This window comes from Peromyscus leucopus, chromosome X (assembly GCF_004664715.2).
Source record: "Peromyscus leucopus breed LL Stock chromosome X, UCI_PerLeu_2.1, whole genome shotgun sequence".
Classification (NCBI taxonomy): Eukaryota; Metazoa; Chordata; class Mammalia; order Rodentia; family Cricetidae; genus Peromyscus; species Peromyscus leucopus.
The window spans coordinates 65,613,702-65,630,802 of NC_051083.1; the positions used below are offsets into that span (position 1 = coordinate 65,613,702).

At 40.4% G+C, this 17,101-nt stretch overlaps 1 protein-coding gene across 1 annotated transcript in view; it reads left to right on the forward strand.

The window, feature by feature from the left end:
- Positions 1-17,101, forward strand: part of Atp7a (ATPase copper transporting alpha) — a 117,167-nt gene that overhangs the window by 89,724 nt on the left and 10,342 nt on the right. Inside the window, 3 exon segments of the mRNA XM_028886391.2 lie at positions 2,808-3,002; positions 8,403-8,585; positions 9,568-9,784. Coding sequence (XP_028742224.1) covers positions 2,808-3,002; positions 8,403-8,585; positions 9,568-9,784 — 595 coding nt within the window.

Here is a 17,101-nt window from a genome sequence, read left to right on the forward strand (position 1 = left end):
TTTGTAGAGCTAATTAAGTAAAAATAATTTTGAGGAGCTGGAAACAGTGGCTCAGCAGTACATACTGCTCTTGCAGAGGCCTGAGTTAGATTTCTAGCACCTACATTGGGCAAATCACAGCCATCTGTAACTCCAGCTACAGCAGAAGTTGATGCCTCTGGCTTTTGAGTGTACCTGCGCTCATCTTCACATACCTACCCACAAATCCAGACACATAAGAAAAATAAATAAATGATCTTGAGATGCATGTCTTTAACCTTATCAGTCAGGAGGCAGAGTGAGGCAGATCTCTGTGAGTTTAGGGCCAAACTTTGTGACTACCAGGCCAGCCAGGGATGAACAACAACAGCTTGTCTCAAAACAAACAGACTTTGGAAATGAGCAGTATGAGAGTGTAGGTGGTAGAATGCTGCCCAGCATTTGTTAGGCCCTGAGTGTGTATCCTCAGTATCAAAAAGAAGGAGAGAGAGAAGGAAGAAAAGAAAGAAAAGGAAATGAAGACAAGAATGGAAAAGAAAAGACAAACCTAAAGAAGAAATGCCCAGTATAACACTCCCTCCTTCTACTTTGGGAATATATTTTAAGAGCCCCAGCGGATGTCAGAAACCACAGATATTACCTAATGTTGTATGTGCCACCTTAGGCCCTATACAGACCCCTGTACACAGACTGAATGACTTTTCCATCTTAACTAAGCACTGTCATGCTCTGTGCTTATGACCTGTATAGTTCTGAGATATGACAGCAAAACTAGCACAATTTTCTGTTTTGTCCTTCACATTTTTGTGAATAGAAGATTTGTTATTGTAGATCCTAGTAAGCTTAGCATATGATTTTTTTTTTCTGTCGTTATAATCAAGAACTTTCATCTTTTCCCTTAGAAGAAGCATATTTGGCATCTCTCTGTCATATCTAAATTGTCATCATGACCCTTTTACTCTTTGGGAACACAATTTAATAAAACAAGGGTTCTACTCAAGTGCAATACTTCAGTAACTATTTAATAACCAGGAGACAGCTAGTAGGTTGCTAAGGGCAGATGCTACATATGTACCATGGGTGTGCTGTTCAGGTAGGACAGAATAATATTGCAGTGTGCTCATTAGTATTTTTGAGACAGGTTCTCACATTGTAGCCCTTGACTGCCCTGAATTCTCTGTGTAGACTAGGCTAGCCTTGAACTTCTGCCTGTCTCTCTGTCCTGAGTGCTGGGACTAAAGGTGTAGGCCAACATGCCTAGCTGGTAGTGACATTTTATAATGCTCGTTTTGCATAACTTGTTGTGATGTGCCTCACGTTATTTATTTTACTTAGGCAGTCTTTAATGAAAGTTGTACATGAAATTCCTCTACTCCTGTATCTTCTCAATCACTTCTAACTTGTTGAGATGTGGCTTTCCTTTCCAGGATTTTTGGTAGTCTTTGTCCAGCTTTAGCCTGGTGCTAACCACTTTGCTGAGGTGGATGCCCACATGGATGACAGTTGTGCCATTAGCCTTTTCTCACTGCACTTATTCAGTGTAGATGACGTATTGCTTCCTGTGCACCTGGACCACTTGGCCAAGCTGCTTGGATTTGTAGTGTCCTCGAGCACAAACTTCATCATCCTTTTGAATGGGCATAGACAGAACATTATACTTCTGTCTCAGCTCTTTGGAAAGGGGAAAACATGATCTTCCTTCAAATGTGAGAAAAGATGCATTGAAATGCCATTTGCCATTCTGTCTTCGGTCAGAAGTCACAAAGGGATTGAAATTCATCTTGGTGGATGTAGATCCAGGGATCCCTCACTTTAGATATATAAACTTATACTCAACTTCTCTTTTTGTCAGTTGCAAAGTAGGGATAATAATGCCTAAGTTAAAAGATTTGAATTCATACGTGAGAGCACACAACATTATGTGAAAACGTTCATATATGATGTATATGAAAGTCTAAGCCTAGATATTTATGAAAATCCCTTCTAACTTTCTATTTTAAAATATTTTAAAGACTTATCTTTAATTATGCATAAATGTATGTATCTTTGTATGGAAATATGCATGTGAGTGCAAGTGGCCGTGAAGACCAGAAGAGTGGTCAGAGCCCTTGAAGCTGGAGTTAGAGGCACTTGTGAGTTACCACATATAGGTTCTGGGACTGAACTTGGGTCTTCTTCAAGAGTACTAAGTGCTCCTAACCACTAAGCCATCTCATAAGCCTCTTTAAAACTTTATAAATTTTTATTTCACTTACTCTGTGTGTGTGACATCTATATGTGAATGTTAGAACATGCCCCCACATGTATGTATGCGGAGGACAGAGAACAGCTTTGAAAAGTTTGTTTTGTTTCCTCTGTAATTTCTTGGAACTGAACTGAGGTTGGTTGGGAGGCTTGCATAGCAAGTACTTTTGTCTGCTAGCCATTTGGTTCTCGAAAATGAATATTTAAGTTATTGTCTTTAAAATTTTGTATGATGTCTAACCTATGGCCTCAGTATCAGAGAATCAGAATTTGTTCAAGGCCAAATTCATTGAGAATTGTGTTGCTAATAGTTCTTCTACATATAGAAGAATTGTGGAGTTCTGTGCTCCTTATTTTTCTCCGTAATTAGTAACTCTGGAATCATCAAAAATGAAGTTTTTACTTTAAGACTATCACTTGTTAACCAGTGTTCATGTTGATTATTAGTAAGGAAACGTATGTCAGTAGCTAGGTAGAATGTGTGGTTTTGACACTGGTGTTCTTTAAACAGGGTTGAGCTTTATTTTGTTTTGCACGGCTCTAACTGTAAATGAATAACCAAAGCGCATGTCTTTCTTCTAAAGGGCTACAATAGAAGCATCTCACGAACAGAAACCATAATACGCTTTGCTTTCCAAGCCTCTATTACAGTTCTGTGTATCGCATGTCCCTGTTCCCTGGGACTAGCCACTCCAACTGCTGTGATGGTGGGCACAGGAGTTGGTGCTCAGAATGGGATACTTATCAAAGGTGGGGAGCCACTGGAGATGGCTCATAAGGTAAGAGTCTCCAGAACTGAAAATTGCACTATCCAAACTTACACTTGCACCGCTATTGAGAAATAGGGTTCTTAGTTCTTTGCATGTGGTTCCTAGGCTGAGCTCTTCTGGGACTACCCTGAGGATTGAAGTAGGGTAGCTGTGATGTTGGTTCTCCTTCAGGTTTGCCTTAGTTATGTAAAATCTCTAATCATACTCTTTCAGCCATTCTCCAACAGCAGACCTGAATGGAGAACCTGTAGTTCAAACCCAAGTCTCCAGTACTTGCCTTGGAAAATCTGCCAAGGCTTCCCAGGGTTCTGACTCTATGGGAGCTGCACCTGCTGTGGCAGTGCCTTTACTGCCACCAGCTGGCAGTTTGCAGTTATGACTTCAACTGAAGCCCTGCTCCCACTAATACAATCTTATTACAGTGATATAAAACATACATAGATGGATGCATGGAGGATACAGAACACATGGCTTAGGACGATTCTGCAACCTTGAATAGCTAGTGTGTATATATATATATATATATATATATATATATACACACAACACATACATACATACATACAGGCTAGGACTTTTAAAAACGTGTATGGGTACATTGCCTGCATGTATGTCCATGTACCACATGCCTGCAGAGGCTAGAAGACAGTGTTGGATCCCCATGGTACTGAAGTCATAAACAGTTGTGAGCTGCCATGTGGGTGTTTGGAGCCAAACTGGGGCCCTCTGGAAAGCAGCTAGTGTTCTTAACCACTAATCCATCTCTCCAGCCCTAAGGAATTTTTTAAAGATTAGTTTTTATTTTTATCCATATGTATGGGTACCTGTGGGGCCAGAAAGATGTGTCAGATCCCTTAGAACTAGAGTTACAGGTTGTTGTGAGCTGCTCAACATGGGTGCTAGGAACTGAACTGGGGTCCTCTGCAAGAGCACAAGTGCTTTTAGCCACCGAGTCATCTCTCCAGTTCCCAGGCTAGTAATTTTTATAGAAAAAATGACATAATTTCAAACCCAAAGATAAGGGTTCCCTTTTTTGAAGCTGTTGAGCACCTATCCAAAGAACAAGGACACTTTCTTATGTGACCACAGTACATTTATCAAAACCAAGAAATTAATATTGACAATGCTGTTGTCTTATCTGTAATTTTATGTTCTATTTTCTTCTGTTCTTTCCATGATACCCTTTACAGCAGTTTTTCTCTTGTCTAAAATGATGCTTTTGTTGGTGGTTATTTTTGCTTTTTTTATTCTTTGAGGGGCCCGCCACCCAGCTCCCAAATAATCACACATAGGGACTTATTCTTACTTATGAATGCCTGACCGTAGTTTGGCTTGTTTCTTGCCAGCTTTTTTAACTTAAATTTTCCCATCAACCTTTTGCCCATGGGCTTTCCCCTTTTTCTATTTCTGTATATCTATCTTTCTTACTCCATTCCTTGTTGTGTAGCTAGGTGGCTGGCCACTTGCATCCTCCTCCTTTTCTCACTCCTTCTTTTCCTCCCAGATTTCTCCTTCTATATATTCTCTCTGCCTGGAAGCCCTGCCTATCCTTTCTCCTGCCTTTCTATTGGCTGTTCAGCTCTTTACTAGACCATCAGGTGTTTTGGACAGGCCAAGTAACACAGCTTCACAGAGTTAAACAAATACAACATAAAGAATGCAACACGTCTTTGCATCATTAAACAAATGTTCCAGAGCATAAACAAATGTAACACATCTTAAAATAATATTCTACATTTCCCCCTTTTTGTCTAAATGAAAAGGAAGGTTTTAACTTTAACATAGTAAAACTATACACAACAAAAACAGTTATCAAGTAGAATTACATTTACAATATTCTATCCATTTGTAGTTAGCATATTCAGAGAAAATAATGCATTATCTATCCTAACTTAGTGAATCCAAAGTTTTATACCTAATTTACTTTCTATCATGACTAAGGAAAACTACAACTCTTAACTATCTACTCTTCTACTCCATCAGAGACCCAGAAGGGTGTAATATTACCTAACAATGGAGACATTTGGTTGCCTGGACAGTCACCCAAAGTTCCTCTGCTACATTGGGCATCCATCTTCAGCCTACAGGCCCGGAATATCTGGCAGAATTTTCAGTGAAGCAGGAAATTTGAAGGACTGCCCTTCCTTGTATTGGCAAAGTTTGTCAGTCACTTTCCTCTGTTTCCTGCAGAATATCTGGCAGACTTTTCTGTGAAGCAGGAATTTTGAAGGACTGTCCTGCCTTGTTTTAGCAATGATCAACAGTCTTTTTCTTGTGTGTTCTGCATGTCTAGTCTGCATAGCACATTTTCAGCAGTCAAAGGCAAGAGCAGTTTCTTTGCCCAGTGGCTAACCTTGCCACAGTGAAAGCAAACTCCATAAGGAGTTTCTTCAATGCCTATCATCTCTGTAGTAAATTGTGCTGCCAGGAGCAGATGTCTCATTGTCATGAAAAACCTCAAGTTAACAAAACATTTCAAATGCCATATTCTATCGGTCTTTCAATTATATGAAGACCATCTATCTGTTTAAAGTATACCTGTTTGGGCTGGGCGGTGGTGCTGCACGCCTTTAATCCCAGCACTTGGGAGGCAGAGCCAGGCAGATCTCTGTGAGTTCGAGGCCAGCCTGGTCTACAGAGTGAGATCCAGGACAGGCACCAAAACTACACAGAGAAACCTTGTCTCAAAAAACCCAAATAAATAAATAAATAAGTAAAGTATACCTGTTTAACCTTGAAAACATACCTAATATAACTACCAATTTGATTATTATAGATTAAGCAACAACCTCATTTCTCAATTATATATTGCATTTTTAAATGAACTGCATAAGCACAATACCCCCAAACAAGAGTTAAAACATACATTCAGTATAACAAAAATAACTTTAAATTTGTATCAATATACAGAATCCATGCCAATGCAAAATATCTGAGATTAATAGTTGTCTTTTTATCCTATATTCCTATATTCCCCTAAGTATAACAAACATCCATAACCCACCAAATAACCAAAAACCTCCCACACCCCTGTTGGGAATGTGGACGTTGTGTTCTCCAAACTGCTTCCTGCTGTCTGTGGATGAAGTATTTTTAGGGTCCCAGAGAAAATTTGAGATAATGATCAAGTCCTGGAAAGACCAGCAGTAACCTTTGCTGATAGATATCACCTGTCATGTTTTAGGAGGTCTCCCTTGATCACACCTGATCAATATCGTTCCTGAAGAAATCCATAGCTCTCATCTCCTATGGGAACAAAACTCCAAAGCATTTTTTACTTCCATTTGACAAATATATATTTTTACTTCTTTTTTTAAAGTTAAAATAGCCCTAAAGTTTCTAGGTTGGTTCCGTTTTTCAGTCCAGTTCACACACCCATGTCTGCTAGCAGCTGTATTTCACTCATCTGCATTCAAAAAAATTCAAAATTAGCACATTAATATTCAGGATCCAGACTCCCTGTGTATTTTCCATCATTACATGGCTTACTCTTTTTAATATTACTTTACTTCTCTTTAAAGACTTTATTATTTTAAAACTATTTCTTTTCTTCTATGACTTATCCATACTCTTTTTATTTCTTTCTTAAGCCTACACACATTGCAAAACAAACTTTTAGAGGTTTTTCCATCTGGACCTCTTTTACTGTTTATCTTTTAGCCTTTTTTGACCATGTGAGCAAACTTGAAACTGTTAAGCTACAGCTGGCTCCTCTACACTGTTCTATTGGCTGGCTCGCCAAGCCTAAAGTTCAAGGTCCTGTTGGAGGTGCATGACCAGCAACTGCATTCAACCTTCCTAGTTGTAGGAAGCTGGTACCTGTGCTGCCACAAGCAGTTTTTACTTAGCTTGCCGTTTCAATTTAGTGCTGCCAGCTGAACAGCAGCTCCTCTTTTAGTGCTGCCAGCTGAACAGCAGCTCCTCTTAAAGGAGCTGTGTGTGTGTGTGTGTGTGTGTGTGTGTGTGTGTGTGTGTGTGTGTGTTTTTCCCCAGTTTTCTCGGTGTGTGTGTGTGTGTGTGTTTTCCCCAGTTTTCTCAGGCCCTATGGAAATTCAAGAGTTCCACATTGGTATGCCAAAATGTAGTTGGTTGTTTTTTTATTCTTTTGGCTCTTTGGAGCCCCACCACCCAGCTCCCAAATAAATCACACATGGAGGCTTATTCTTAATTATAAATGCCCAGCCTTAGCTTGGCTTGTTTCTTGTAAGCTTTACTTAACTTTAACTTATCCCATCTCCCTTTTGCCTCTGGGCTTTTACCTTTCTCAGTCTCTATATCTTTTCTTTCCTTCTTATTCCTTGGTTGGCTGTGTGACTGAGTAGCTGCCCCCTATAGTCCACCTCCCCTTGTTCTCTTGCTCTTTCTTTTTTTCTCCTAGATTTCTCCTTCTATTTATTCTCTTTGCCTGCCAGTCCCACCTATCCTTTCTCCTCCCTTGCTATTGTCCATTCAGCTCTTTATCCGACCAAGCAGATATTTTTAGACAGGCACTGCAACACAGCTTCACAGAGTTAAACTGATGCAACATAAACAAATACAACACATCTTTGCATCATTAAACAAATGTTCCAGAGCATAAACAAATGTAACACACCTTAAAATAATACTCTACAACATGCTTTGAATGTTATTCTTATTTTTGTTTTGTTTTTTGATACAGGGTTTCTCTGTGTAGCTTTGGAGCCTTTCCTGGACCTCACTCTCTAGCCTAGGCTGACCTCGAATTTATAGAGATCCGCCTGGCTCTGCCTCCTGAGTGCTGGGATTAAAGGCATGAGCCAGCACTGGCCAACTTATTCTTATGTTTTTTATATTGGTTCATTGTGCTGCTAAGTCCGCAAGGTTCTCATTCTAGTTTATGGTGAAGTAAGCATGGTCTGTCCAAATTCTTTCCTTTTCCTATGTGGCCTAACTTTTTCAAACTGCTTTCCTGAGCTTCCTCTTACCAGCCCGTTATTAACCAAAACCTAGTCAAGGCAAGCAGTCCGGCTGGGTTCCCTTCAGCCTAACATTTACATTTTCTCTTAGTCATCTGCTATCTACCCAGATTTCTCCAGTAGATCTATAATTCATTAGTATGGAAAGCCTTTGTGTTTTCCCTAGATGCACCAGTGGCATCTCCTAATTACCTATTAACAGCCAACCCATAACTAACAGTCTAGTTGTTTAACATAAATTCACATACATTTAACAGGATTAAAACTTAACTCTTGGGTAGGGAAATTGGTTGCTACAAGAATATTTCTTAATATGTCTTTTGTTCACACAAAGATGATCAGTTGATGAAGTTGGAAGCCAAAGACCAGTTTATTAAAAAATGAAATAGCAGTCTTTAACGAATAAATCTGTCTCTTATTTCTGGGAAGATAATGTCGTGGGGGTACATTGTGTTTTTAATCTTTTCTCCAGGTAAAGGTAGTAGTATTTGATAAGACTGGAACAATTACCCATGGAACCCCAGTAGTGAATCAAGTAAAGGTTCTAGTGGAAAGTAACAGGATACCACGCAATAAGATCCTGGCCATTGTGGGAACTGCGGAGAGTAACAGCGAACACCCTTTAGGAGCAGCTGTAACCAAATACTGCAAGCAGGTACAATTTGATATTTTATATTCATATTGCCATCTCATATAGGAATGATGCAGACCAAATCTGGACTGGCTTTTGACTGTAGTTTTTTATATAATGAGTATGAGGATAAAGAGAATTGTATTTTCTTATTTAATTGAGTATGTTGGGCCTGGGAATGTAGCTTAGTTGGTATAGTGCTTGCTTAGATGCTTGAGGCCCAGGGTTTGATACCCAGCACTAATAAAGTGAGCATGTTGGCCCATGACTTTAATCTGAGAATTTAGGAGGTAGAGACAGGAGGTCAGAAGTTCAAGGTCATCTTCATTACATAGTAAGTTTGAGGCTAGCGGCGGTGGTGCACGCCTTTAATAATCCCAGCACTGGGAAGCAGAGGCAGGTGGATCTCTGTGAGTTCGAGGCCAGCTGGAGCTACAGAGCAAGTTCCAGGAAAGGCTTCAAAGCTGCACAGAGAAACCTTGTCTCGGAAAACAAAAACAAACAAACAAATGCAATGAACACTGATCTTACCACACAGTAACCCCTATATGACATAAAACATTAAAATAGAAGTCATATGTATTAGTCAGGCAGTGGTGGCACATGCCTTTAATCCCAGCACTTGGGAGGCAGAGACAGGTAGATCTTTGTGAGTTCCAGGCCAGTCTGGTCTACAGATCTAGTTCCAGGACAGCAAGAGCTATACAAAAAAATCCTGTGTCAAACTAAACGCGCCCCCCCCCCCGCAAAAAAAATCTATCAATACAATTGCTAGGTCAAAGGATGCTTAAAATTTCATTTTTCATGACTATTACTAACATCCATACAAACGATTGTATCAGTTTGTACCTGCACCCAAAGTTTTGAGTTCCTGTCTTCTCATATACTTAACAACATTGTTCTTTTAATTAAAAATTATTACACCATTTATTTATTTATTCATTCATTTATTTATTTGTTTATCTGTTTATTTGCTTATTTATTGTGTTGTGTTTCTGTTTGTTAGGAGCTGGACACTGAAACCTTGGGTACCTGCACAGATTTCCAGGTTGTACCGGGCTGTGGTATTAGCTGTAAAGTCACCAATATTGAAGGTTTGCTACATAAGAGTAACTTGAAAGTAGAAGAAAATAACATTAAAAATGCATCCCTGGTTCAAATTGATGCAATTAATGAACAGTCGTCAACTTCATCTTCTATGATTATTGATGCTCATCTCTCAAGTAAGCTGATTTCTTTGTAGTAGTTTTTAGATTTTTGTTGATATCTTTTGTTTGGTTGGAAATTTTCTTATTCTTCCTTTTTTAATGAAAATAGATTCTTCTTTCATACAATACATCCTGACCGCAGTACTCCCCCCTCCACTCTTTCCATCTGTCCCTACCTCCCCTCTACCCTGGATCAACACCCTCTCCAATTCCCATCAGAAAAGAGGAGGCCTCCAGGAGCAGCAACCAAACACAACAAAACAAAATACAATAAGACAAGGCAAAAACCCCACACCAAAGCTGGACAAGGCAACCCAATGGGAGGAAGGTCCCAAGAGCAGGCAAAAGAGTCAGACATATCTGCTCCTACAGTAGGAGTCTCACAAAAACACCAAGCTAACAGCCATAACAGACAGACAACTTGGTACCGACCCATGCAAGCCCTGTGCTTGCTGCTTCAGTCTCTGAGCCCATATGAACCCTGCTTAGTTGATTTAGTGGGTGGTATTCCCCTGGTATCCTCCATCCCCTCTGACTGCTACAGTCTTTCTGTTCCCACCTTGTGGGATTCCCTAAGCTCTGAGGGTAGGCACCCAATGAAGCCCTCCAATTTAGACTCTTGCCCTACATAATGTCTGGCTACAGCTCTCTGCATCTGCTCCCATCTGTTGCTGGAGGAAGCCTCTCTGATGATGACTGAACAAGGCACTGACAAATGAGTATAGCAGAATATCTTTAGGAATTATTTTATTGATTCTTTTAGACTAGTCATGTTTGGTTCTACCCTAGGTCTCTGGGCTATCCAATTTCCTGTTCCTGGCCATCAAGCAGTGTTGGGCATGGGTTCTCTCTCCAAGAGTAGGCTTCAGGTTAAATAAGACATGCAAGCAGGATAGATTGTAGGTCAAAGTTTTTGTGGCTGGGTTGGTGTCCACATTTCTCTTTCAGTAGCCTGCAGAGTACCTTCCTGTACCAAAGAGACTAGGATGTAGGGCTGAGGGCTCCATGCAGGCACCAGCTCAACTTGTCCATGTTCAATGAGCTGTGTGGATGCTGTCCTTGGCAATGGGGCCCCGCTGTCAGTTTTCAGAGAGCAACTCTCTGTCCTAGCATCAGCCTGTGTTGTTTAAGGATCTCCATGGCACCCGTTTAGCCAACAACTCAACCAAATGGAACCCAGTCCCACCACTGGAAGCCTTGCCTGGCTACAAGAGATGGCCAATTTAGACTCTATATCCCCCATTGCCAAGAGTCCTCAGTAGGATCACCCTCATAGATTTTAGGAAGTTTCCACTGCGCTAGGTTTCCACACCACATTCCAGGTGCTCCCAAATTCTAACCATCTTTCCCCACACTCTCTCCTTCCATCCCATCTCCAACCAGCACCTGATCCCTCTGGCTCCCTTCCCCACCTGCTCCCAGTCCACCTGCAAAATCTATTCTATTTCCCCTTCCCAAGGAGATCCATGCATTCTGCCTAAACCCCTCCTCTATACCTAACCTCTCTGGGACTATGAATTATAGCTTGGCTATCATTTATTTAACAGCTAATATCCACTTATAAGTGAATACATACAATATTTGTCTTTCTGGGTCTCAGTTACCTCACTCAGGATGATTTTTTTTCTAGTTCCACCCATTTGCCTGCAAATTTCATGCCATTTTTTAACAGCTAAGTAATAATGCTCCATTGTGTAAATATTGCACATTTTGTTTATCCATTCTTTTGTTGAGGGACATACAGGTTGTTTCCAGTTTCTGGCTATTATGAATAAAGATAGCCATAATGAACATAATTGAGCAAGTGTCCTTGTCGCAGAATAGAGAGTCCTTTGGGTATATGCCCAAGAATCAGATATAGCTGGGTCTTGAGGTAGATTGAATCTCAATTCTCTGAGGAACCCCCATATTGATTTCCATAGTGGCTATACACGTTTGCACTCCTACCAGCAATGGAGGAGTGTTCCCCTTGCTCCACATCCTTGCCAGCCAGAGTTGTCACTTGTGTTATTGATCTTAGCCATTCTCACAGGTATAAGATGGAATCTCAAAGTAGTTTTGATTTGCATTTCCCTGCCTGATGGATAAGGATGTTGAACATTTAAGTGGTTCTTAGCCATTTGAGATTCATCTATTGAAATTCTCTGTTTAGATCTGTTCCCCATTTTAATTGGATTATTATTTTTTGATACCCATTTTCTTGAGTTTTTTTTTTTATATATTTTGGGTATTAGTTCTCTGACAGATGTGGAGTTGATTGATGAAAATCTTTTCTTGTTATGTAGGCTGCCACTTGTGATGGTGTCCTTAGCCTTACAGAAGTTTTTCAGTTTCATGAGGTCCCATTTATTAATTGTTGATGTCGATGCCTGTGCTATTAGTCTTCTGTTCAGGAAGTTGTTTCCTGTGCCAATGTGTTCAAAGCTATTCCCCACTTTCTCTTCTACCAGGTTCAGTGTGTCTGGTTTTATGTTGAGGTCTTTGATCCACTTGGACTTGAGTTTTGTTCTGGGTGATAGATATGGATCTATTTGCATTCTTCTACATGCCAACATCCATTTTGACCAGCACCATTTGGTGAAGATGCTTTCTTTTTCCAATGTATATTTCTGGCTTATTTATTTAAAAAAAAATCAGGTGTCCATAGGAGTATGGATTTATGTCTGGGTCTTCAATTTGATTCCATTGATCAATATGTCTCTTTTTTTCTAATACCATGCAGTTTTTATTACTATTGCTTTGTAGTACTGCTTGAAATCAGGATTCTTTAGCTATCCTGGGTTTCAGATGGCTAATTGTATATAACCTCAAGCTGTTGTATAAGAAAAAAAAATGGACAGCATGATTGCATTTCATCCAATCCCATTTTACCACAGGCCTTCTTAGGACATCACTGTTACTCAGAAACATTTGCTAACTATGCTTACTGACTTGTCTTAGTTAGGGTCTTTTTTTTTTTTTTTTTTTTTTTTTTGGTTTTTTCAAGACACGGTTTCTCTGTGTAGTTTTGGTGCCTGGCCTGGATCTCTCTCTCTGTAGACCAGGCTGGCCTCGAACTCACAGATATCCCCCTGGCTCTGCCTCCTGAGTGCTGGGATTAAAGGCGTGCGCCACCACTGCATGACTTAGTTAGGGTTTTTATTGCTGTTGAAGAAACACCATGACCATGGCAACTCTTATAATGCAAACATTTATTTAAGGAGCTCGCTCACTTACAGTTTCAGAGGTTCAGTCTGTTATCATCATGGCAGGGAGCATAGCAGGATGCAGGCAGACATGGTGCTGGAAGAGTAGCTGAAAGTCCTACATCTTACAGGCAACAGGAAGTCAACTGAGACCCTGGGCAGTATCTTGAACATATGAGACCTCAAAGCCCACCCCCCACAGTGACATACTTCCTCCAACAAGGCCATACCCACTCCAACAAAGCCACACCTCTTAATAGTGCTACTTCCTATGAGATTATGGGGACTAATTACATTCATACTACTACAACTAATGACTCTAGGGTGATGAAGATAAGTCTGAGCTGATCTTCTATGAATCTTTCTCTTATTTCTTTCCATAGCTGGTTGAAATTGTACATCTTTCACAAAATCTTGTGGTCCTCCTCTTTCTCTTCTCTGCAGATTACCTTATTTATCCCGTAGAAAATTAGAGTTCTCAGGCAGTGTTCTTTATTTTTGTTTGTCTTTTTGCCCAGATGGTCATTACTTTTTCATTAGAGGAGATATTCCTCATCTTGCTAACAAGTGTATCTTTGTCTATTCTCTAGATCCTACCTTCTCTGAATTCCTCAGGGGCTTCCCTCTGTTATGGCCCCTTGCTTCTTTACAATCCATGTCTCTTCCTGGAGTAGTGTCTCTAAAACATATAAACACTTCTTCCATCAAAACCCACTCTATTTCCCTGAAACTTCAAGACAGAGTAGTCTAGACTTGTTGAATTCACTCACTTACTCCAGAGGCATGTATCAGTTCATTACAAACCCACTCCTGCTCCGTTCACACTATAAAGCAGTCTCTTAGGACTGGGGACCCCAAGCCCACTCCAGTGCTTGCTGCCCACTCTGCATTCTGCATGTCCTCACAAAGTAGCTGAGGATATTGGTTGTGCATTCCTCCAAAAACTCCTTTATCCTCTGAATGCATGTCAATTATCTCTGGATTCTTCTTTCCCCTCCTTGGGCATTCCTTCTAATTTTTCTTTGATTCAAGTATTAGATATCCTCAATGATTTACTTGGTCTTTAACTTTCTTCTCATTTTCCATTCTCTCCTCTATACAATGTCATTCATACCTATCTCTTATTTCTTTTGTTTTGAACGCTGGGATTAAAGCTATGTGCCTCCTGGCTTCCTATCACTTATTCATCAACTACAGGTTTTCATTACCTCTCCAAATTCTGTATCTCTGGTGGAGATGTATTTCTTGGGTATCATGTTGGTCAATCAACCATGATCTACTTACCTAAGTGTTCCCAAACCTCCCAGCAATTTGTGCCAAGTGATTTTGCTGAAATGCAAATCTGATCATACTACCTATGACTTTATTTTAGTGGTTTATTGTCTGATTTTTTGTTTGTTTTTTTTGTATTTTTTTTTTGAGCAGGTTTCTTGTGTAACACCTGTTTCTGAATCATTTGTAGACCAGGCTGGCCTTGAACTCACAAAGTTCTGCCTGTCTCCACCTCCAGAATGCTGGGATTGAAGGTGTATACCACCATGCTTGGCTGCCTGTTTTTGACTTATGTTTTTTTGAATGAATGTACTAGAAGTTGTGGATCACCCCCATGATAAGCTATTATTATGTCTGGTTTAAAAGGTTCCCTTATATCCTAGAGCCCTTCCATGGATCTTAATCAAGGATCTTTGTTTTTTATTTGTTTGTTTTGAGATAAGTTCTCACTATGTGCCCTTGGCTGCTCTGAAACAGTTCACTATGTCCACCAGGCTAGTCTCAATCTCACAGAGATCCAGTTAACTCTGCTTCCTGAGTGTTGCAAGGTGTGCACACTGTGAGCCACGCAGAGTCCTTGTCTTCATTGTTCTCACTCATTCAGGACTTTGGTGTCTGCTCTGCTCTGGTTGGTCTCTTGCCTTCCTCATTACTTATTTGTCTCTCCCTGATGCTCCACATGTGCTCTATGTTCTAGTGCTATTAGTTACCTACCTATAGTTCCTCCTCCTGACCTACCATTTATTCTTTCATTACTTTTGTCTTGAAATTTTTCATATATTTGTATCATATTTCCCCTCCCATAACTCCTCCTAGACCCTCCCCACCTCCCTACCCACTCAACTATATTCTTTCTCTCTTTCAAAAAACAAAAACACAAAAAAGAAACATCAAAGCAATAAGACAAAAAATGCCCAAAGCAAAATGAAACAAAAAGTCCATATAAATACCATTGAGTTAATTTTGTGTTGGGAACAGGGCCTGCCCTAGAGTGTGGTTCATATATATACTGATGACACTTTTTGGAGAAAACTGACTTCTCCTTTGACAATGGGTAGCAATTGCAGATAGCTTCTTAGTTAGGAGCAGGACCCATCTAGCTTGAACCTGTGCAGGTCTTGTGTATCCTGCCACAGTCTGAGTTCATATGTGCAAAGGTCCTGTTATGTCTGGAAGGCACTGTTTCCTTGGAGTCATCCATCACCTTTGACTCTTAAATATTTCTGCTTCTGCAGAGATCCCTGAGCCTTGAGGGGAGGGTGTCGATAAAGACATTCCATTTAGGACTGAGTAGTCCAAAGTCTCTCACTCTCTGCATATTGTCCAGTTGTGGGTCTCTGTATTGATTTCCATCTTCTGCAAGAAGCTTCTCTGATGTGGATCGAGTAAGGTGCTGATTGATCTATGGGTATTACAGTATGTCATTAGGAGTCATTTTATTCCTGATTCTTTAGCGAAGTAATAACCTTAGCCTTTCCCTCATCCATGATCTGTCTAGTCTCAGGGTCTTGGCCACTTTAGTAGTACCAGGTATTGGTTCCGTCTCATGGGGTAAGCCTTAAATCTGACCAAAAAGTGGTCAAGTCCCTCCCGTAACACTTGTACCACTGTTGCACTGGTGTGTCTTACAGGCAGGTCACTGCTGCAGATTGCAAGGTTTGTTGTTGAGTGGTGATAGTGATGGCCTACCTTTCTTCTCCAGTGGCACGCATAGTTAGCACGTACCTTCTAGTACCCTGAACTAGTCAGTAGGAGCGAAGCTTCTAGTTAGGCACCAGCTCAATTATTCCATCTTCTATGACATAAGTAAGTGTTGTCTTCAGCAACAGGGCCTTACCAGTAGAGAGCAACAATTAATCTTGGTAGTAGCCTGTGGTATTTTGGGGGGTGTGCCATGGGACCCCTTTATGGCCTGCCATTTCCTACTTGTTATATCATTTCATTTACTGTTTTCTCGGACCCCTTTATGGCCTGCCATTTCCTACTTGTTATATCATTTCATTTACTGTTTTCTCCATGCAGTGGCCTCTCCCACAAATATATCTACCCTGTTGACTTGTGCTTATCTTTCTAGACCTGACTCCATCTCTTTTTCAGTGACACCTTTGCTGACATACACTGATAGAAATACTCGCTCTTCTTAAATTATAGCTGTACTTCATTTCTATTATATTAGACACACTACAAAATAATTATTTCCTGGCCATTTCTACTTCTCTGTGACTTCTTTTTATTTGTCTATGGATGTAATATCAAGTAACTGACATGTAGGAAGTCATTCAATAGCTTTTTCGTTGAGTATCTACTGTGTGTTATGGACTGTTGACAGCACTTTAAATGATCATCAATGAGGGTGGAGGTGTAACTCAGTAGTACATCTATCTCTCCAACAGTTCTCTTCTCCCCTTGAGCTTAGTGTGTGTGAGGCCCTGGGTTTGATCTCCAGTACAACTGAGGGAGGAGATGGGAGTTAGGAGCAAGAAAAGAAGCTGGCAGATGAGTTAGTGGGCTGTTTCCATAACCAAGGCAAAACATATCAATGGCTCAGACCCGTGTGGTAACGGAGTTTGTAAAACATGAGCAAATTCCAGATGTGTCTTGAAAGGCAAGCTGAAAGATTTAATTACCAAATTAGATATCTAGAATGTAAGTAAAACAAGAGTCAATGGACTGGAAAGATGGCTCACCAGTTAAGAACATTGGCCGCTCTTCCATTGGACACGGGTTCAATTCCGAGCACCCACATGGCAGCTCATAACCGGCTGTTAACTCGAGTCCCTGGGGATCTCATGCCTTCTTCTGACCTATATGGGCACTGCATGCACATGATGCACACACACATGTGCAGACAAAACACATAACACATAAAAACTAA